This window comes from Sorex araneus, chromosome 1 (assembly GCF_027595985.1).
Source record: "Sorex araneus isolate mSorAra2 chromosome 1, mSorAra2.pri, whole genome shotgun sequence".
NCBI classification, from domain to species: domain Eukaryota; kingdom Metazoa; phylum Chordata; class Mammalia; order Eulipotyphla; family Soricidae; genus Sorex; species Sorex araneus.
Window position 1 is genome coordinate 201,018,597 of NC_073302.1, and position 22,373 is coordinate 201,040,969.

General features: G+C 38.3%; 1 protein-coding gene across 9 annotated transcripts in view; it reads right to left on the reverse strand.

Moving 5' to 3' along the window:
• GALNT13 (polypeptide N-acetylgalactosaminyltransferase 13) overlaps window positions 1-22,373 on the reverse strand; it is a 725,693-nt gene that overhangs the window by 300,911 nt on the left and 402,409 nt on the right. For all 9 annotated transcript variants that reach the window (XM_055135847.1, XM_055135838.1, XM_055135818.1 and 6 more), the window contains 2 exons: window positions 3,022-3,188; window positions 1,805-2,012 (listed from right to left, as the gene is read on the reverse strand). In XM_055135847.1, the coding sequence (XP_054991822.1) occupies window positions 1,805-2,012; window positions 3,022-3,188 (375 nt within the window). The remainder of the gene's footprint in view (window positions 1-1,804; window positions 2,013-3,021; window positions 3,189-22,373) is intronic.

A 22,373-nucleotide genomic window follows, 5' to 3' on the forward strand; every position in this document is an offset into this window, starting at 1 on the left:
ATCTGTGAGGTCAGAGGGGCCAAACAGGAGGGGCCAATCACACACTGGATGGGACTATGACTTCTGCTCCCTGGTTCTGTCTCCTTCCCACAAACAAATACCATTACATAAGCTTCTTGGTGGCTCTGTTCCCAACAAAATCACCATATTCATTTAATTTACTGATTTCATTTGCTTGGAGATGAAATTAGATCTAATTACTCTGAAGAGGGTTTTATTGTCTAGTTTGGGCAACTTTAGAACTTATAACCAGGACAAGATATTACAGCTGTTTATGCTGCAAACACAATCTAAGTATGCTGGCATGCAAAGAAATAAATGATCTAAGCATGCCAATATTGAAAAAAAATGTTATATTAAAAATGCACTGCTATATGAGATATACATATTTAAACCAGTGGCATAATGTATAAAAACTTGCCACTAAATGCATTTAATATGCTCTAAGTTCATTTTGCTTTTGCCAATCTGACCCTCCTGTGGGTACTGAACAATATACAGAGTGGGAAAAATGCTATTTGCTGTGTACTACACTTATCTGACTAAAAGATTCCTACTGCTTTCTTCACCAGCTATGGTTAATTTTACTGACAACTTCCATCCATCTATCTCCCTGGTAAGTACTAAATCCTGCCACTTATTTGACAGAGTTGAATGAGCTCACACTAAGCAGCCCTTGTCATGGATGCTTAATTAAAAACTTCAATACTAAAAGACCTTTGTAGTGTAAGTGAAATGACCATGCAAGAGAGGTGGTGTGCAGTGCTCTGTTATTTTAGCAGGCAAAGCTCAATATTAGCTGTCTTCATTAGGTGCTTAGGAATTATAGTTATTTATGGACAATGCTTATGAGTTTCTGCAAAATAGCCATTTTCTTTATAGCATCATCATTAGAAAAAACTGCACGCAGCTATGAGAGCTCCTAATTTTAACAGTGTTATTTAGTTTTGCAGATATCATGATTTGTAAATGCAAGGTGACATTACTGTTTAAATAATTGAACAGTTTATGGTTGAGCTCTTATATTTCAGATCAAGATTTCATTTTAGTGGGGTATGTGACTGTATTTATTTTTAGGATCTTCAAAAGGCAATGGACTCATACAAACAGTACTGTTGTGGGAATAGAAAAATTGTTTGCTCCCATCACTACCAATAAAAAGTGCAATTATTTCTTTGTTTTTCTCTGTTATTAGTTATAACTCAGAACATCTGTATCACCTGCCTCACAGGGTGATTGTGAGAATACAAGGAGAAACATTGAATATATATATATATGCTATAAAAATTTATTAATCCATATTGGATTGATCTAATTCACCTCAAAGTAAATATTCAACACAGATCTATCATATCTGTTTTCTTTACTTTATGGGTGGGGGGCAACTTTAGAACTTATAACCAGGACAAGATATTATTTTTTATTTGTGTCATATCTGGCAGTGCTCAGGGATTCCTCCTGCCTCTGCCCTTGGGGCTCACTCTTGGCAGAGCTCAAGGAACCCCAGGGTGTGCAGGGGATCAAACCTGGATAAGCTGCATGCACGGCCATCACCTTGCCTGCTAGACAATCTCTCCAACCCCTTCTACTGTATTTCTTAATCAAACATTTACAATCAGCACCAATAAACCAATGTCTTTGTTAAATAAGAATGGGAGATCTGGGGTAGATCCATTTACTTTTTTACTCAGGAAATAAGCATCCTCAAAACAGCAGCCTGAAAGAGAACTTCTGATGGAAAATTGGGAATGGGCCTAAAAGGGCTCAGTCATAACCTACATAGACATAACGCATGAATTCTCACCTGTCTTCCTTTATTCTTGCCAGCAAGGGCTCCAGCCATCCTAATGTGCATTCACAGTGTGCATCCAGAAAAGTGATGACCTGCCCTTTTGAAGCAGCTGCTCCTCGAAGGCGGGCACGTATTAACCCAGAGCGTTCTTCCATTCTAATAATTTTCACTGGCACTTCTAGATTTTTCACATAATTCTCTAATGTCAACTTGAGAAAATCTGTAACATGCACCAAGAATTTATGAGAAAGTGTTTAAACTGTTTTAAAACCTATTAGTGGAACCTCTGCCCAGATGGACTTCAACAATTAATAGCCAATTAGTAAGATTTTTTTTTGCATTTGGTAAAAAATAAAAAAAGGGAATTTCATCTAACACTAAAGTACAGTATATTATAACCTCTGCTGATAAGGATGAGGATACATAGGATGAGGATAAATAGGACATATACCAGACCCTAATTTAGACAGTGGATACACAGGTAAATGCAGCAATTTTACGAATATCTGAATTAAAGGGAGTGGGGAGGAGACAAGTATCCACAAAGTCACAGAACTGTCAATCATATGCTCTACTGAGTTTGTAGAAGAACCACATTTTTGCAGGTCAATTTACTGCATGTGTTGATTAGTAAGAACCGAATGATATTAAGAATTTCACAGTATAGTGGCTGGGATCCTTGCCTATTATGTAGCTAATCTGTGGCCCTCTATATGTTTCCCAACCCCTCTGGGAGTGAAATCTAAGTGCAGAGGCAGGAGTACACTCTGAACACTGTCAGGTGTGCTCACAAACCAATCAAACAAACAAAAAGAACCTCAAAGAACCTCAAAGTTGTCATTGATTGGGTATGTACATATTGATGATAAATCCAAGGTATTTTCTGGGTGCATACAGTTTATAAGGATACTACAAAACACTGCCCTGCTACCTGTTTGACTAAAATGGAGTTTTGTAATTAAAAATATAGACAAGTATGGCTGAGTAGTACTGGGGTAAGGTGCTGGCTTTGTATGCACAGACACTGTTTTGATTTAAGGTATGTATCTCATATGGTAACCCCAGCATTGCCAAGACCAATCCCTGATAAAAAGAGCAGGAGTAATCCCTGAGCATAGCTGGATATAGCTTAAATTCTCCTACACACAGACACAGACACACAGGCACACACACACACACACACACACACACAAACACTCACTCCTACGCACTCTGTACAATATATATACCTCTTTCACTGGCATCATCTACCAAAATGACCTCAGAAAGCAGATAGTGTGGGGAACGATTTATAACACTATAAACTGTTCTGAGAAGAGTGCTCCAAGCTTCATTATGAAACACAATGACGACACTTGTGTTCGGAAGTTCATCAGGGTAAACCTTTGTCTTGCATCTGGAAAAGAGGAAAAAGAAAAGACATGTTAATGAATCCCCTATTCATAATTATCATTGTAATGAAATTATCCATAATAATAATACAACTTCAGACCTAAAACTCTTATATTAAGGAAGCATTTTATGAATATCTAAAATAATTTCCATTTTTTATAAATGCTGTGAATAATCACTTGGCATTTTGAAAATTAAATACGCATAATTACTAATATTTTATTTTAACTCCTGTAGAGAACAAAGCAGCATGATCCCTGCAAGTCTGTAAAAGCAAAAATAACATTGAGAAACTGTCAGTTGAAGACTGGGTACAAAAGGATGAATGTATTCATTTACTGCACATAATTTGTCATTTGTATAGAAAAAAAAGAAACTGTAGAACTCAGAAACTCATAAAAACATAAAGTGAAATGTTCATGGGGGTTGAAAGTATGTAAAGCTGAGATTACTTTCTGTTCTAAATTCTAGTCATTATTCTAGTCAAATCCATTCTTTTTGAGAATTCTGTGAATTGTGTCTACTTTGAAGAAAAGGTATAGGGGTCACGATGCATTTTGCAGAATCTCAAATGGTACTATACAAGCAGAATCAGAGTTCAGGATCGGAAATAGGTTCCCAGTATGCTTCCAACTTTAAAATGTGCCTAAGAATTTATTACCATGAAGAATTGAACTCAGAAGGTTCAGAGTGCAGCATGAGATTCTGAATTTTTTTTTAAAAAAGATTTCCAGTGACTCAGCTGCTCAGGTTTTCTTGAGCACACTGGTGAGGTTTGATAGAATAACTGACATTTCTTTTAAGGACTTATTTTCAGAAATAATTTTCACCTTTTTTATGGATCCAAAGAGTCCAGATTTCAGTTTTCAAGCAGTTAATCCAATGGGAAACCTTTAGAAAGGTAATTTGCATATTACTCTAGGTGGTCATTCCATATTTGTTATGCAGAGTGCTTGCTTCAGTCAAGGTGTGATTTCTTTGTTGTTGTGTAGTTTTAAGTCATTATGGCAATAGAAAATAATAACTGTCGATTGAGAACAGAAATATAAATTTATCAGGAATTTTTTTTTTTATTGAATCACCATGTTGAAAGGTACAAAGCTTTCAGGCTTAAGTCTCAGTTACATATTGCTTGAACACCCATCCCTCCACCAGTGCATGTATTCCACCACCAAGAACCGCAGTAAACCTCCCACCCACTCACCCCCACCCCCCGATCCCCCACCTGCCTGTGTAGTTGGTAAATTTCACTTTACTTTCTCTTTACTTTGATTACATACGAACAAAAAAACTCACTATTATTGTTTGGAGTTCCCCCCCCAGAGTCGGACGTTCTGGAAAAGAAGCATTTGATAATTTGTTTTCCACTGCTGCAAATGAGGAGATATGAGGTCATGTGGCCACAGTAGCGGCTGTGAGGTTCTAGATTTCTGTATTTTAGTGACTAAGTCCAGAGGGCTTTCTGCCAGAGGTTGCATCATTGATAGCTCGTACCTCTCTGCTACTTTATATTCCACATATGAGTGCAATCTTTCTGTGTCTGTCTCTTTCTTTCTGACTCATTTCACTCAACATGATACTTTCCATGTTGATCCACTTATATGCAAATTTCATGACTTCATGCTTTCTAACAGCTGCATAGTATTCCATTGTGTAGATGTACCAAAGATTTTTTAGCCAGTCATCTGTTCTTGGGCATTCAGTTATTTTCCAGATTCTGGCTATTGTAAACTGTGCTGCGATAAACATACAGGTGCAGATGTCATTTTGACTATATTTTTTTGCTTCTCCAGGGTATATCCCCAGGAGTGGTATTGCTGGGTCAAATGGAAGCTCAATTTCTAATTTTTTGAGAATTGACCATGTTGTTTTCCAAAAGGGCTGAACCAGTTGACATTCCCACCAGCAGTGTAGGAGGGTTCCTTTCCCCCCACATCCATGCCAAAAGCGGTTGTTTCTGTTCTTTTGGATATGAGCCAGTCTCTATGGTGTGAGGTGGTATCTCATAGTTGTTTTGGTCTGCATCTCCCTGATGATTAGTGATGAAGAGTATTTTTTCATGTGCCTTTTAGCCATTCATATTTCTTCCTTGAGAAAGTTTCTGTTTATTTCTTTGCCCCATTTTTTGATGGGGTTGGGTGTTTTCTTTTTGTAGAGGTCAACCAGTGCTTTATATACCCTTGCTATCAATCCTTTATCGGATGGGTATTGGGTGAATATCCTTTCCCATTCTGTAAATTGCCTTTGAATTCTGGTCACTGTGTCTTTTGCGGTGCAGAAGCTTTTTAGTTTAATATAGTCCCATTTGTTTATCTCTGTTTCTACTTGATTCCTTAGTTCCATGTCATCTTTGAAGATACCTTTAGCTTAAATATCATGAAGAGTTTAGCTGACCTTGTCTTCGATGTACCTTATGGATTGTGGTCTGATGTTGAGGTCTTTAATCCATTTTGATCCGACTTTTGTGCATGGCGTTAGGTTGATGTCTAAGCCCATTTTTTCCTTGTTCCATTTCACATTTCTTGCCCTCTTATCAAGGATCAGGTGATCATATGTTTTGGGTCGCATGTAGGGATATTCCACCCTGTTCCATTGATCAGCGGCTCTGCCTTTGTTCCAGTACCATGCTGTTTTAATTGTTACTGCTTTGTTTGAAGTTTGAAGTTGCAGAGGGTGATGCTTTCCATCGTCTTTTTCCCAAGAATTGCTTTGGCTATTCGTGGGTGTTTATTGTTCCATATGAATTTCAGGAGTGTTTGACCCATTTCTTTGAAGAATTTCATGGGTATCCTTATAGGGATCGCATTGAATATGTATAGTGCTTTGGGCAGTATTGCCATTTTGACAATGTTAAGTCTTCCTATCCATGAGCAGGGAATAAGTTTCCATTTCCTCGTGTCCTCTTTTATTTCATTGAGTAGTGTTTTGTAGTTTTCCTTGTAGAGATCCTTTACTTCCTTAGTTAGGCTGATTCCTAGGTACTTGATCTTCTGGGGCACAATTGTGAATGGGATTTTTTTTTTAATGTCACTTTCCTCTGACTCGCTATTTGCGTATAGGAAGGCCATGGATTTTTGGGTATTGATTTTATAGCCTGCAAATTTGCTGTACAAGTCTATTGTTTCTAGGAGTTTCTTAGTGGAGGTTTTAGGATTCTCTAGGTATAGAATCATGTCATCTGTAAATAGTGAGAGCATGATTTCTTCCTTTCCTATCTGTATACCCTTAATTTCTCTTTCTTGCCTAATTGCTATTGCAAGTACTTCCAGTACTATGTTGAACAGAAGTGGTGAGAGTGGGCATCCTTGTCTTGTCCCTGATCTTAGAGGGAAGGCCTTTAGTGTTTCTCCATTAAGGATAATGCTTCCCATGGGTTTGTGGTAGATTGCTTTGACTATCTTGAAGAAAGTTACTTCTAAGCCTATTTTGTTGAGAGTTTTCATCATAAATCAGTGTTGGATCTTGTCAAATGCTATCTCTGCATCTATTGAAATGATTATATGGTTTTTATTTTTACTTTTGTTGATGTGATGGATTATGTCGATTGATTTCCGAATGTTAAACCATTCTTGCATCCCCGGGATGAATCCTACTTGATCATGATGCATGATTTTTTTAATGAGTTGTTGGATTCAATTTGCTAGTATTTTGTTGAGAATCTTCGCATCCATGTTCATTAGGGATATTGGCCTGTAGTTTTCTTTGTTTGTGGTATCTTTGTTTGCCTTTGGTATTAGGGATATATGAGCTTCATAGAAACTGTTTGTTAGAGTCCCTGTTTCTTCAATTTCCTTGAATAAGTTGAAAAGAACTGGCAACAGGTCTCTTTAAATATTTGGACGAATTCACTAGTGAATCCATCCCGGCCTGGGCTTTTGTTTTTGGGAAGACATCTGATAACAGTTTCAATTTCCTTGATATTAATGGGTCTATTCAGGTATTCCAAGTCATCTTGATTCAGTTTTGGGAAATTGTAGGAATCAAGGAATTTGTCCATTTCTTTTAGGTTCTCTTGTTTAATGGCATAGAGATTTTCAAAGTAGTCTCTGATGATCTTTTGAATTTTATTGGTTTCTGTTGTGATATCCCCCTTTTCATTTCTGATTCGGTTTATTAAGTTTCTCTCTCTTTCTTTCTTTGTGAGTCTTGCTAGCGGTTTGTCAATCTTGTTTATTTTCTCAAAGAACCAGCTTTTTGTTTTATTGATCTTTCTGATTTTCTTTTGGGTTTCCCTATGGTTAATTTCTGCTCTAAATTTTATTATTTCTTTCCTTCTGTCTGGCTTAGGTTCCTTTTGCTGGTCCTTTTCTAAGATCTTGAGCTGTGAAGTCAAGCTCTCTATGTAGGCCCTTTCCTCCCTCCTGAGGAATGCTTGCAGGGCTATAAATTTCCCCCTTAACACAGCTTTAGCAGCGTCCCATAGGTTCTGTTAGCTTGTGTCTTCATTCTCATTTGTTTCGAGGTATCTTTTGATCTCTTCTTTGATTTCCTTTTTGATCCAATATTTGTTCAACAGGGACTTTTTTAATTTCCAGGTTTTTGATCTGGTGCTCCATGTCTGTGTGTGCTTAGTTTCTATTTTCAGTGCATCATGGTCCGAGAAGATGGTTGATACAATTTCTATCTTGTTGATTCTGTTGAGGTATGTTTTGTGACCCAGCACGTGGTCGATTTTGGAGAATGATCCGTGTGCACTGGAGAAAAAATTCTTTCTTTTGGGGGTGTAAAGCCCTGTATAGGTCCATAAGCCCTCTCTCTTCTATTTCTTCCTTCAGTGCCATTGTTTCCTTGTTGAGTTTTGTTCTTGTTGATTTATCCAGAGGTGATAAAGCCGTGTTGAAGTCTCTGACTACTATTGTGGTGCTATTGATGTCCTCCTTAAAGTTTGTTAGGAGTTGCTTTAGGTATTTAGCTGGTCGCTCGTTAGGTGCGTATACATTTAAGAGTGTGATTTCTTCCTGTTTTTCACATCCCTTGATGAATAGAAAATGACCGTCTGTCACTCTCCCTTCTAATCTTTTTCAGCCTGAAATCTATGTTGTTAGATACTAATATGGCCACCCCAGCTTTTTTGAGGGAGTTGTTCGCTTGTAGGATTGTTTTCCATCCTTTGACTTTGAGCCTGTGTTTGCTCTGACTATCCAGGTGTGTTTCTTGTAGGCAGCAGAAAGTTGGGTTTAGTTTCCGAATCCATTTTGCTACTCTGTGTCTCTTTATTGATGCATTTAGCCCATTGGCATTGAGAGAGATTATTGTCATGGGATTATGTGCCATCTTTCTGTAGGGTTTGTTGTTCTTGTTAGGATTTTTCTTTGTCTTACAGCAGCCCCTTTAGACATTCTTTTAGGTTTGGTTTTGAGTCTATGAAGTTCCTGATTTGTTGTTTATCTGTGAATTAGTGTATGGTTCCTGCGAATTTAAGTGAGAGTTCAGCTGGATAGAGTAATCTTGGTGAGACGTTCATTTCATTGAGCTTTTTCACTATATCCCAACATTGTCTACGGGCTTGGAGGTTTTCTTCTGATAGGTCTGCTGTAAATCTAAGGGGTGATCCTTTGTATGTGATTTCCTTCTTTGACCTTGCTGCTTGCAGTATTGTGTCTCTATCCGCGGCATCCATCATTGTGACTATGATATGCCTCGGAGTTTTTTTGTTGGAGTCCCTTTTAGCTGGCACCCTTAGGGCTCCTTGGATCTGGATGCCTGCATTCTCCAGCTCTGGGAATTTCTTAGCAATGATGTCTTTAACTGTGTTTTTTTCATTGGGATTAGTTCCCTGTGCTTCTGGTACTCCCATGATTCTTATGTTTTTCCTTTTGAGGTCGTCCCCTAGGACTCTGATTCATCCTAGAGCCATCTTGAGGTCGTTTTGCCATTATTTGTTGTTGTTTGCAAGCTTTGTGCAGGTCATCTTCAAACTCACTGATTCTGACTTCTGCTACAGTCATTCTACTGTTGAGGGTTACTACTGAGCTTTTTATCTCATCTACTGATTCCTTTAATTGTGTGACTTCTGTTCGTAGGTTTGAAAATTCTGCTCTCTTTTCTTCCTGTATTTTGTTGGTGGTCCATTCCAAGGCTGTGTTCATATCCTCCCTTAGTTTATTGATTGTTCGTTCCATGGTTGTGTTGATATCCTCCCTTAGTTATTGGCTGTCCGTTCCATGTTTGCTTTGAGTTCCTTGACCATCTTGACAATTTCTTCTCTGAATTCTTTACCTGGGAGGAGGTTGTATTTGTGGGTGACAAGTATTGAGGTTTCTGGAATCTCTTCATTTTCTGGGTGTGGCGGTTTTTTTCTATGTTTCTTCATGTTATTATGGAACAATAGAGGTGAAAGATCCCGATTCTATATCACTATTCCTCTTGTTCCAAGAGGGGATTGTAGGCGAGCTAAATTGGTAATGGTAATATTTTCCCCCTTCTAGAATTAGTCATTTCCTGTATCACTCACTCAGTTATTTCATGCATAGATACGTGAATGTATAAGAACTATGGCACTCATTTTCTCTGATGGACTTATGAACCCAAGCTTGTATTACTGCCTATAACTCATCAAGACCAATGTTCTACCTATGGTAAGACAATTATAATTTACATGGCCTGAAAAATAAAAAAAAGTTAAAGTAAGCATAATATATTAATTATCACTGAAGTCTATTGCTTATTAAAGATTATTGACAATAATTTTAAAATTATTATAGATATAGATTATTAATCAGTATGGTTATCTTAGGAATCAGTCACACAATTTCTTGTTGCTGTGAAGTTTTTTAATCTATTCTAAGTTACTTTCTCCAGCAAAATTTCTTTGCTTAGAACATAAGAGGCAAATAGCTTAATAAGAAAAATATAAAACAGCTTCAAGCTTTGGGGAACTTTGCTTGATACTATAAAACTGTGCTTTCCACATTTTAAAGTGCAAAGAAATTTCATGGAGATTTTGATGCAATTGATATTATTCTTCACTAAATCTAAGATGGGCTGACAATTCTAAACAGATCTCTGTTGATGTTTACTCAGTTGATCTCTCGTTGACATTATAAGAAGCACAGCTATAAAAAATAGCAGATCTTATGGAAGAAAACAGAGCTGTAGTAATTGTTCCAACAAATAAATATTAGCTTGAGCATTTGTAATGTGATTCTTACCACCAATTCCTTATTTTTCCTTGAAGATAATAACATTTTTGTGTTGATGCTGAATTATACAGTGATCTTTCTAAGGAAAAAATGAATGACAAATACAGAACATTCTATAATCATTGTCCATAACTCAGTTGAAGGAATGACCATGTGATGAAAAACAACACATTTGAACAAGCTTAATGAGCATTCTTATAAGACAGCTCACAGTTTATTGATACATAAATATCATCAACAATTGAAGGTCAAATTCATCTTGATATCAGGTACAGAGAGATAGTACAGGTGCTAGGCCCTTGTCTTGCATGTTTCATACTTCCCTGCATCCCAAGTACATGTGGTTCCCTCTGCACTGATTCCTGAGCACACCTGGGTGGCTAGAAAATCCCCCAAATCAAGACAAAACAATAAGAAAAAAAAAGCTTTATCCTTATTTCAGACACATAAAATGTTCATCTCAGAATAGTTGGTACAAAAAGCTTTACTTTACTCAAAATACTTCCATATGCCAAAAACAGTACCAACAAGTCTTACAATGGAGATATTACTGGTGCCTTCTCGAGCAAATTGATGAACAATAGGGTAGCAGTGCTACAGTGCTACTTAAATTGTTTGATTGTTCTGTTGTTCAGATTTATAAAAACAGCTTTAAGTTCTAAGCAGTCAGATATTTTAACTCATTGATTTTCCCAAATATAATTAAAAATAAGCAGAAAAGAAATCTGGAGGATTGGCATTTTCTTCCAAGTCTCTCCTGTTTCACCCCCTCTGGAGAAGCCTGTGTTGTTTGAAACTCTCTCTCTTCTCTCTACTTTCTCCTTTTCCCCTCTCTCCTCACATTTCTCTAACTTTCTTTTTTTTTTTTAATTTTATATTTTTTTTATTGAATCACCAAGTGGAGGGTTACAAAGTTCTCAGGATTATGTCAGTTATACAATATTCAAACACCCCTCCCTTCACCAGTGCCCATCTTCCATCCCCAACCCCCCCAGTATATCTGCCGCCCCCTCCCACCTCCCTAGTCCCCACCCTTGTACGTGATAAGTTTCACTTCATTTGCGCTTATCTCGATTACATCCCATGTTTCAACACACAACTCACTACCGTTGCTGGGGTTTCCCCCCAAAAAGAAAAAGACAGTCCTATTGCCAATGAGGCATTTGATAATTCTCCATTACTAAGCATATAGAGATATTAAGTCCTGCTGTTTGTTACATAACTTTTCTTTTTCCCCCTTGCCCCGCGCCACCGAGTTCACGCCTGTTTAGTAATCGCCACGCTGTCTGACAAAGGGAAAAAAACCGAAGAGGATGGTTATTTCCCGTCATCAGCCGGCGTGGGGCTCTGGCTTAGTTGATAGTCTAGTAGAGTGTCTGGAAGCAGTTTCTGGAACCAAAGCTCTTGCGCTGATATCGGCTCCGGCTCGAGATACCACCAGCGTCCCGCTGGTCCATGTACCTAATTTTTCCCCTTATTTCCCATTCCCACGCCACCAGGTCTGTTTGCTTAATGGACATCACACTATGTTTGACACCACGCCACGTTTCTTCCCGAGAAAGAAGGATATTTCTTCTCAGCCGGCGTGGGGATATAGCTTAGTTCAGTCTAGAGAGATGGCTACCATTTTGATTGCCTTCAATATTTCAACAAAATACTTACTATTCTTGTTAGGATCACCCACAAAAGTCCGACCCATTAAGAAGGAACCATTACATACTGCTGATACTAAGATGACATTAGGTCGCGCGGTTCTGGGTTTCTGTCTAAAGTCCAGGGAAAAAGTTGAAGGAGAGAGAGAGAGATTTCCGCACGGGGGACCTGGCGGAGACTCTCAAGTCACATACTGCAGGTCGCTGGTGGGCTGCCGGTGTCCCAAGCAGCTCCATCCTCTTCGTCAGTCATTCTGGGGGTGCGGGCGCGGAGAAAATCTCTAACTTTCTTTATATCTATCTATCTATCTATCTATCTATCTATCTATCTATCTATCTATCTATCTATCTATGTATATATATATATATTTAGTCTCAGCAGTGTGAAAGTCACTTGCCTTGCAAGCAGACTTCCCAGCTTTCGATACTGAACACCCATATGGTCCCCTATGCTAGTCAGTGGAATCCCTGAGGAGCACAGAGTCAGGAGTAAGTCCTAAGCACAGTCCGGTATATCCCCTAAACAAAACAAAACAAAAATATTTTGGCTTCACTATTTCCTCTCCTCATGAAATTCTTTTCTGCAAGGGAAAAATGACAGACTGGAACACCCACCAGAGGTGAGTTTTTTTGCAAAGGGCAATTCCTCTCTGCAGCTTTTTTTTGCAAAGGGCAATTCCTCTCTGCAGCCTGAGTTCAGGGTTCCCCGAAAACTTGGATGGTGGGGATTATTCTCCATGCAGAACAAGTGGATTTGCAAGGCAGCTTGATGGCCTCTTTGTGGAGCTGGTGGAACGTGAGCATTCATGCTGCCTGGGTGACTAGACTTGATGAAGTCCTGAACCAGGCACTTCCCCAGGTAGCCCAAGAGGGACAGGAGGACAGGTGGAACTATGTTTTTTCGAGGCTACCTCCATTTCTCCACTCTTCACTATGTCACAAACAACCTTCCAGTTGTTTGTGGAACAAAAGGAGGAAAAGTGAAGAAAATACAGGAAAAATCTCCAGGACATGGAGGAACCCAGTGAAAATCTGCAGCACAGCTTTGCTCTTCTGAGCAAATGTCTTTTTTCATATTTATGGGAATTTTTGCCCCCGAGGCAGTATGAAACATGTTTTTTTCTCAACTTTCCCTCAGTAAAGTGAGCAGCTACCTATATCTAGTTAGGAATTGGGATGTTACTGAGGCCAGAACACTGGTCTATTTCTAGATGGAATATAAACAAAGGCAACAGAAGCTACTGAGCAGAAATAAGTGCAGGCAACATCATCTAGTGTAACAGATGCAGGCTGCTGTATGTTACATCGGAGCAGTAATCTATCCCTGCGCCCAGTGACCTGGTTTTGTAAAGCCAGGGCTCAAAGAAATAACTTTACCACACAATGACCATACTGGAAGGAAGCCAGGTCAGACCTCTAGGAGTGGCATCACCTCCTGCCGCTAGGACCCACTAAGCCAGAGAACTGCCAAGACAGGCTTTGTGGCCTTCTGAACGACCTAGACTTGTTCCAGGAACAAGAAAAGTAGAAAAAGCAGATGCTTTTGTCGAAGATTACATCCCTGGAATGAGATTAGATGTCCAGAATGTAACTGTCAGGGAGGTGGGCTGGATGTTGCCAGTCAAAACAACAAAAAACAAAATTAGATATGTACTCTGTAGGTAATAGAGATTGCTGAGTAATTCTTACTTGCCAAAATGAAAGTATAAAAACTTGCTGAACCTAGTGCTGAGGTCCTTTTTGAAGCCCACTGCGTTGGGTGGATACTTGGACCCCAGCTAGCTGGAAGCAATAAACCTCACTATGTGATTTGCGTTATTGGCTCTGTTCTCTGTCCTTGAAGGGTGGTCGACTCCGCACTCTAACACTGCAACATCGAGTTTTGGGTTTTGACTGTGCCAGGGTATTAAGGTAGCATCCCCTCCTGCAATTTAGGAATTCCTCATGGCTGGCCATGAGATAGTGTCCACATTTGCACATTTTCAGAGATTATTTTAATAGCCATCACTGGGAACTTGAGTCTGAAGGGACTAAGAAATAAGTCAGAAGGGACTAAAATCTGTGGGAGAAGAACAATTAAAGACCAACCTGTGAATGAGAGTGTCAGAACACCCTGTTCTTAGTTTCTTTCTTACCTCTGGAGGCTGATGCTAGTAAGGCTGCATAAGCACAGGAAGTTCAAGCTTGGTTCCTAAATACTTCCCCAAAGGATGCTTGGGAAAGGCACAGATGGGCTAATGCCTCGGGGTCAAGGCAGAGTTGAAGAGATGCTCTTTAGCTCTAGCTCTCACTCCTCTGTCCAGGAGGAAGCAGACAGCCCAGAAAAAAATATAGACTGTTTGCTAATGAAGTTGCTGAAACAGATTGAAGGGGACAAAACGAATCACTTTAATATGCAACTGCTAGAAAGTGTCCATTGACTTTATTGGTTACTGAAAAAAGCACTGGGCAGGAAAAAATGTGGAAACCAGCTCTTACAGACAACACTGTTAGTTGGTCTGCGTAGTACATGGAAATGCATGTTATTATTAATATAACTTTACCTTATGTGAACTTTGTCACCAGGTGTCTAAGTAACCTAGTTTTGGTTTTCAAGAGAACACATTTTTATCTACAAGTGAAAAACCCTTGCTTGTTTCATGGTAATTTATGGGAGTACTTTAAATCCTTTGTGCAATCTGAGGTCTCATGCCACCTAAATCTCCATGACCTTTAATAGGAAAAAAAAAATGTATTTTGGTCTCCTGGATAGCAATGACAAAAATTGATTTTTTTCCTCTTACTTGCTGAACAAAGTAGGATATTTCTTATGGACTATAAGCTTAGAGTTGAAATAATGGTCTTTTCCCCGCTAAATATTAAAAATTAAAACTCTTGTAAATTTTGCTCTTAGTCACGATCTTAAAAATTATGCAATGCAGCATGCTATAAACACATACTGTTTTGTTTTGGTATGTACTGTTTCCTGAATTGAAGAGTTACATTTCTTGGAATATTTTTCTGGGGAAAACTATGTTTTTGGTCTTAAACACATATGAAATGTACATGAATATTTAATCATAAGATTTTTCTTGCTTCTCTACATTTTAAACCTGCAAACAAATGGGACTATGTAGCAAACAATTAAATGTCACATGAAGAATTCTAAGGAAAATGAATTTCTTGAAGTCTCTTAAAAACATGCTCTAATTTTTAAATACATATTTCTTTAAAAACCAAATAGGAGAAATAGCCATTTGTAAAAACTAAGTGTAGTTAGTCACCTTCCATTACTACATACCAATTGCTCTTTTAGTAATATGTTAAAGACATAGTTTGTCTTACTTTTGGTGACATCTAAAAGAGTTTGACAAAAAGTTGTCATTTTTCACAGGAAATTAATATATGTAATTATTCACAGAAATATATGTAACTATATATTATTAGAAAAACCTTGCCCCTGCACCAGGCTTTCTTCACCAAGGTCCCTAGGCGGGGGGCGGGGGGGTTGAGTTTCTCTCCCTACCCCAAGCAGAACTCCGGCAGCCGAAAATATCCAGAACCCAAACACAGCGATGTTCAAGGCCACTCTCCACATGTTCAGATGAGCCTCATGCATGAAGGAACCGACAGAGGAACCCAGGTATGTGGGACCCATGGTTGAGATCTCCAAGCCTGCTCAGATCGGGACTGGGCCTCCTCCACCCAGATTCCCCATTTTCTAGTAGCTTGGCAGTCACACCCACAAACCGCCCCTGGTGCCATGTAATCTCATCAAAGGCCAAGATACAGGGAGTATAAAACAAATATCCTGGAAGAGAGTGACACAGTATTTCCTCTGTCCCCTCCACCCGCATGGCAGAGCCTGGCAAGCTATCTGTGGCGTACTCGATATGCCAAAAACAGTAACAAATGACAGTCCTCATTCCCCTGACCCTAAAGGAGCCCCCAGTATGCCACTGGGCTACACTAGCATGCAGCAGAGATGAATGCAGACGTTACTGGCTCCCGCTCGAGCAAACTGATGAACAAGGGGGATGACAGTGATGACAGTGACAGTGACATGTAATTAACTTTGAGAGTGAATGTGACAGATTCCACAGACACTTTTAGTCATTTGAAGGGGAGAATTTTATTACTCATTTGAAGTTATTTAAATGAAATTATCTGGTTGCAATGCAATATCACAGGCAGGATATTTACCTAGAATGCAACTGACCTGTGTGTTCAATCCCTAGCATTCCATATGGTCTTTGAGCATTACCAGGTCTAATTCCTGAATGCAGAGGCAGGAGTAACCCCTGAGTATTGCCAGGTAGGGCCCACAAATAAAGAAATGGGTCCAGTAAAAATGTATGCTTTATCACATCTTTAGCATAGCACATATTAATCCTGTTAATCTGACTATTAAATCTCTAATATGTGAAAAAATATTTTTTTATTTATGGATTTTTGAGTCACATCCAGCTATGCTCAGGGATTACTCCTGGCTCTGCACTCAGGAATTACTCCTGGTGGTGCGCAGGGAACCATATGGGATGCAGGGATGAAACCCAGGTCAGCCAAACAATCATCTACCTGCTGTAGCATCGCTCAATCCCCCAAAGGATTATAGTTTTTTGTCTGTAATAATTGAAAATAAATCTTAATTTTGGTTGCACAGTGAAATCATCACATGAACTTAAGAAAATACTGGTATATAGATTTCACTTACAAAGATTCCTACTTAGGGTTCTGAGTTGCAGCCATAGAGTGCTGAATTTATATATATATATATATAATGTATATTATATATAATGTTTGCAATACCATGCGTATGTAATGATGGAGACTTTAAATATGCAGCCCAAACTGAGAATTGTCTCACAACATTTTAGAGAAGCACAGATGTTTATGTATTAAGAACTTCTTTTTGCCTCAATCAATATTTTAAAATAGGACACATACAATTACACTCCTTGGTGTTTATAACAGAGAAAATTGTAAATGCTGGAGTTAGAAAGTGTTTTCCACTTCATTTATAAGCTGATCTATAATGTGGATGTACAATAATGCTTGTCCAGCTTTTAGTGTATCGGCTGTGGATTTACAAACATATGAGAAATAAACCCAGCTGGTCTGTTTTGGACAATTTGGAGAGATTATGAGAGTAGAATCATATTTGCAACTTCTGAACCATGAGAAAACAGAGAGACAGTGTACCTATTTACATCTTTTCTCTTGGCTATGCACAGTCTATAAGAACATAGACTTTTATAATTTGATTTTATCCCTTTCACAACTACATTGATGTTTACAGATAAGCTGCTGAACACAACACAACACATCAAAGAGAAAAAAATGACTATAAGATGAGAATGTGAAATCACAAAGGATCCATAATTACACAGTGGTTTAGACACAAGCTATTTAGGACTTAGTCAAACAAAGGCTGTCAACACTGAAGTTCGCTTGACTTGCTGGATTACTGCTCACTGAGTCAGTGGTTACCTCTGACTGCCTCAATCAAAGAAGATTAATAACAGTAATTAAAAATAACAATACAGATCTTCTATATACTTCTTATTTTTAAGAGCTATGGGAATTGCATTGAACCTTGTAGAATTATATGTTGTTTCTTTTTCCCAATCATTAATAGTCATATCTACAGAGAGGAATCTCATGATTTACTAATGAATCCATGCAAAATATAACCTTGTCCAATAAAATGTGGTTCTGTCATAATAATTATATAGCTTAAAAACCTCAAGTAAAATGACACATTTAAATTTTAATTGACTTCTATATATCTGTTTATATTTATTTACATTATATTAAATCACCCCAAAATTTCTTAGTCATAATTATTTGTGACAGCCAAGTTTTAAAAATTTTTTCTAATTGAACCACCATGAGATACAGTTACAAAGTTGTTCATGATTGAGTTTCAGTCAGTCATACAATGGTCCAACACACATCATTTCACCAGTGTACATTTCTTGCCACCACTGACTTCAGTTTTCCTCCTGCCCCTTCCCTCTCCCCCAAATACAGTCTCTATGGCAGAGTCTCTCTCTCTCTCTCTCTCTCTCTCTCTCTCTCTCTCTCTTATTCCCTCTCTCACTCTTTCTCTCTCATTCTCATTTTTCTTTAGACATTGTGTGTGCAATAATGTTACCAAAAGGGCATCATGCATACATTTTTACTCCCTTTCAGTACTCAGTTCTTGCCCAGAGTATTCATTGCCAATTATCATTGCCATAGTGGTTTCTTCTCTATTCTTACTGACACCTCACATTTGTGGCAAGTTTCTATGGACCAGAAGTCCTAACCCTTTCTTCTACTTTTTTGGGTATGACTTACCATGTTTTTTAATTTCTTTTTTCTTTTTGTAGCCCACACATGAGTGTGATTCTATGTTTGGCCCTCTCCCTCTGACTCATTTCACTCAGCATGATAACTATCCATGTCTACCCATAAGCAAATGTCATGACCTCACGACTTCATTTTTCCATTTTCCATATTTTTTTTTACCAATTTGCCAATTTTTGGTCTGTTTTGGGGTTACAAGCAGAATGCTTAGAGTCTATTTTTGTTCTGTGCTCAGAGGGAATTTCTTGTGGTTCTCAGGGACCAAATATGATGTTGGGAAAATAGAGTGGGAGATGCAAGACATATGCTTTAGCCCTCTTCAATATCTTCAGCCCCGAATTTCTCATATTATAAATGTATTCCATTGGTTTTACTTTCTATGCATCTAGAACAAGGGCAAATAAATGAAGCAGTGACAGGAAAGGAAAAATATGTCTTTAAATTCATCTATTATGACACATTCCTCTCAAATCTAAATAATTTCATTTCTATTTATGCATTTTGGAAAAATCTTCTTATAAACCTAGTCTTTTCTTCTGATTTCACCATTTGGGATATCTGGAAAGATATTCTGCATCTTATTTTTGGGGGGACAGGGATGTAGCACAGCAATAGAGTACTTTCCTTATGTGTGTGAGGCCCCTAGTTAAATTTGGTCACTGCAAATAAAAGAAACACACAAACAAAAAAATATATAGGATTTTTCTAATCACTTAAATTGCAGTAAAACCACCCTTATGCCTACATTGGGGGAGTTTTATTGTTATACTCAGAGTCTCTTGCCCACACGCCTAGCTGTCTTCCCCGGGGTCCCTTGGAGGGGGTGGGCTCCAGCTTCCCTCCCCACCCCGAGCAGAGCTCCCGGTGGCAGAAGACCACTGGAACCTAGCCACAGCCATGCTCAAGGCCCCTCTCCACATGTTTGGACAAGCCTCATGCATGAAGGTACCAGCAGAGGAACTCAGGTGTGTGTAATCTCATCAACGGCGCCAGAGAGAAGGTGCAGAGTCCCCGCCTTCTCCAGATGGAGTCCCGGTGACACTGAGCTTCTACTAACATGGCTCCAGATTGTGGGACTGGGTTATCTCTTCAAACTATGCTGCCCCTTACGCGGCCATGCCACCTTTCGTGATATCCAAAGAAAACGCTCAGGAACGGCTCCGCCACCCCTGAGCGGCCATTATACCAGACGCACAGAAACCCAGAGGCTGCTGGCAGGTATACTCCTGGACTTTGAACTAAACTATGGTCCCATGCAGCCCCAGGAGGGAAAGGATTTTTGTCCTCATCCTTTTCCCCTCTCGGCAGCATGGTGACCAACACTGTTTAGTGCCAACTGGACAGAGATGTAGGAACTTGCAATGATGGGACGCATGGGGAATCTCGCAATGGCGGGGGAGCAGAACCTGCCCTGCTTCGTGCCGTAATGAGACCCCAGCAGCCTCCCACAAACAGCTCCCCCGCTCCTGAACAGCCATGACCCCAGAGGACACAAACCAATCTCGGAATGCAGCTGCTGCTGGCAGAAATACCTCTGGACTTAATACCAGAATCCCAAAACTGGGTGGCCAATTTCACGACCATGCAACATCATATGCTCATTTTATCAACAATAGAAAACATACGATCTAATGATGCCATTCTGACAGGTCTGACTGTTGGGGGAAAAACTCCAAATAATGATAGTGGGTTTTTGGTCAAAAATTGAATGTTATCATAGCGATGAGAGTTAACTGAAAATCATCTGCCACACAGGCAGAGGGGGAGAAGGAGGGAGGGTCTCTGGGGTTCTTGATGGTGGATCAGGTGCACTGTGAAGGAATGGGTGTTTGATCATTGTATGACTGAGACTTATCCTGAAATCCCTGTCACTGTTCTCACGGTGTCTCAATTAAAAAGCATAAAATAAATAAATAAATAAATTTAAAAATTAAAAAAATAAGTTGTTACTTTAACCTTCTTGAAGTCCTTTTAAGAACATGGGATAGTTTATATAAGTAATAGTTAATTCACTATTTTAATTAAGCTACAAGAGGAATAAATGAAGCAAATTTATTGTTTCATAATTTTCTGATGATCTCTCCTTCATGAAGCAATAGCTAGAAGACATTTTAAAAATGAGTTATAACTAAAGCTCATGTTTGGTTACAATATGGCAATGTACACCAGAACACTGTTTTTTGTGCATTATATTTACCTACTTATAAACATATTGAATTGATGTGAACATGATTCTACTGTTAACTGAGAATGAAGCCAGGTTTAGTATCTGGATTCTACAGTGAGGAACAAAGAATTCAGTCACAAGCAATCACAAAATTTAAGTCCATCAGCACATTTACTAAATCTTGAGAAGAACTCTAGATCTCCACAGATAATTCTTTGGGAATTTAAGTTGAATTCTTCTTGATCAGATCTAAAACATTCAGTTGATATCTGAATTATGTTTACAGATAATACATTGGAGATCTAATTTCTACCAAATAAACGAAAAGCACATAATCATACTGAATTTACTTTCATGATATCAGTAGTTAATAGCATTTTAAAAAACCAATGTACAAGTAAATGCTATAATATTTCTATTGTGAGGAATACATCTGAGTTTTGGAAATAAATCATATGCAACTCTGCAACAAAAAGTGAAAGAACACCATTCAGATACATGCTGTGGCCTTTGTTGTTTGATAAAATGAACTTAATGGAATGTTCCATTTTTGGTGACCTCTGAATATAACTTCTTTTATATTACTCAGAGTAGTTAACGATGAGTTGTCTCAAACAAATATGTTTATTGAATGTGATAACTATAATTAAAGTGACTTTTCAACACAATTACTCACTACTGCCATGGATAGTTTATGTTCTTAGACTTTTATAGTGAAAACAACGCTGAGTTTTATATCTTTAGGTCTGGAATCTTGACCAAGCTTAGCTAATGTCCTGATTTATGGCCTAAGCAAAGGAAACTAACTTCCAGGGACCTCACAATTTTGTTGCTTCTTTTTTTTTTTTAATATTTAGAGACAATGAAATCACCATAAACCAGGTTTAAAGCCAAAAGCTGTCATACTGGCATCAAGATAGTGATGTTGACATAATGACTCACCAAGTCACAATGACTACTCTCTCTGTTTCTTTGTTTTCCTTCTAGTTGTAAAAACTGTAGAAAACTAAGTATCTACATTTACATACCTAGTTGCACCATGCTTACATAGTCCAATGCTAACCTATGAAATTAATGTAATACATTTCTGAGATTAAAGATAAAACAGATTTCTAGCATTAAGAATACAACTCTCCTTTGTTCCCCTTGCATATAACTTTGTTATACCCCTTCTTCGTTCTTTGTATCCCATGGATGAGAGATCATTCTGTGTCTCTCTCTCTCCTTCTGACTGCCTCAGCATGATACTCTCAGACCTATCATGTAGCAGCAAACTGCATAATTTTGTGATGAGAATTTTTGAGACTTGCTTTCTAAATTACTTACAAAAGTACAGCACAGTTTCTTAATGGCTATGATAAGCATTCCATACATTGTGCCCATGATATTTTATAACTAGAAATTTGTACCCTTTGACCCTTTTCACCTATATACAATGTTTTAATGTCTTCTTAGACTATTTTTCTCTCTTAGATTTTTTTCTTTATTTTTCTAGCTACTCTGGCTTTTTCTCCATGTGAAACCATTGATGTTATTCTAGCACTACGAAGTGTTGGCATACCCCACCACACACACCCCGTCCCAATCTGGCAGCAAGTTTATTACTAGAATTATATTCTTAATCAGTGTTTGTGGTTTTTAATGCAAAATTTAAATAGAATTAATTATAAAATATTAAGCATAGAAATCTTAAGCTTTAATGAATGCATTCATCAGATTAACCTAGACTGTTAAGATATGAAAATTATGATAATTGCAGAAAATTTCTGCACAAGAGATTATTTGCCCTCAAATCAACCACTTATCTGCTTTTAAACTATATTTTGCCAGATCATATATTTTACATTCTTTTGCATAAGATATGTTTCTCTCATTTTCCCTCCACATCCAGTCAAAAG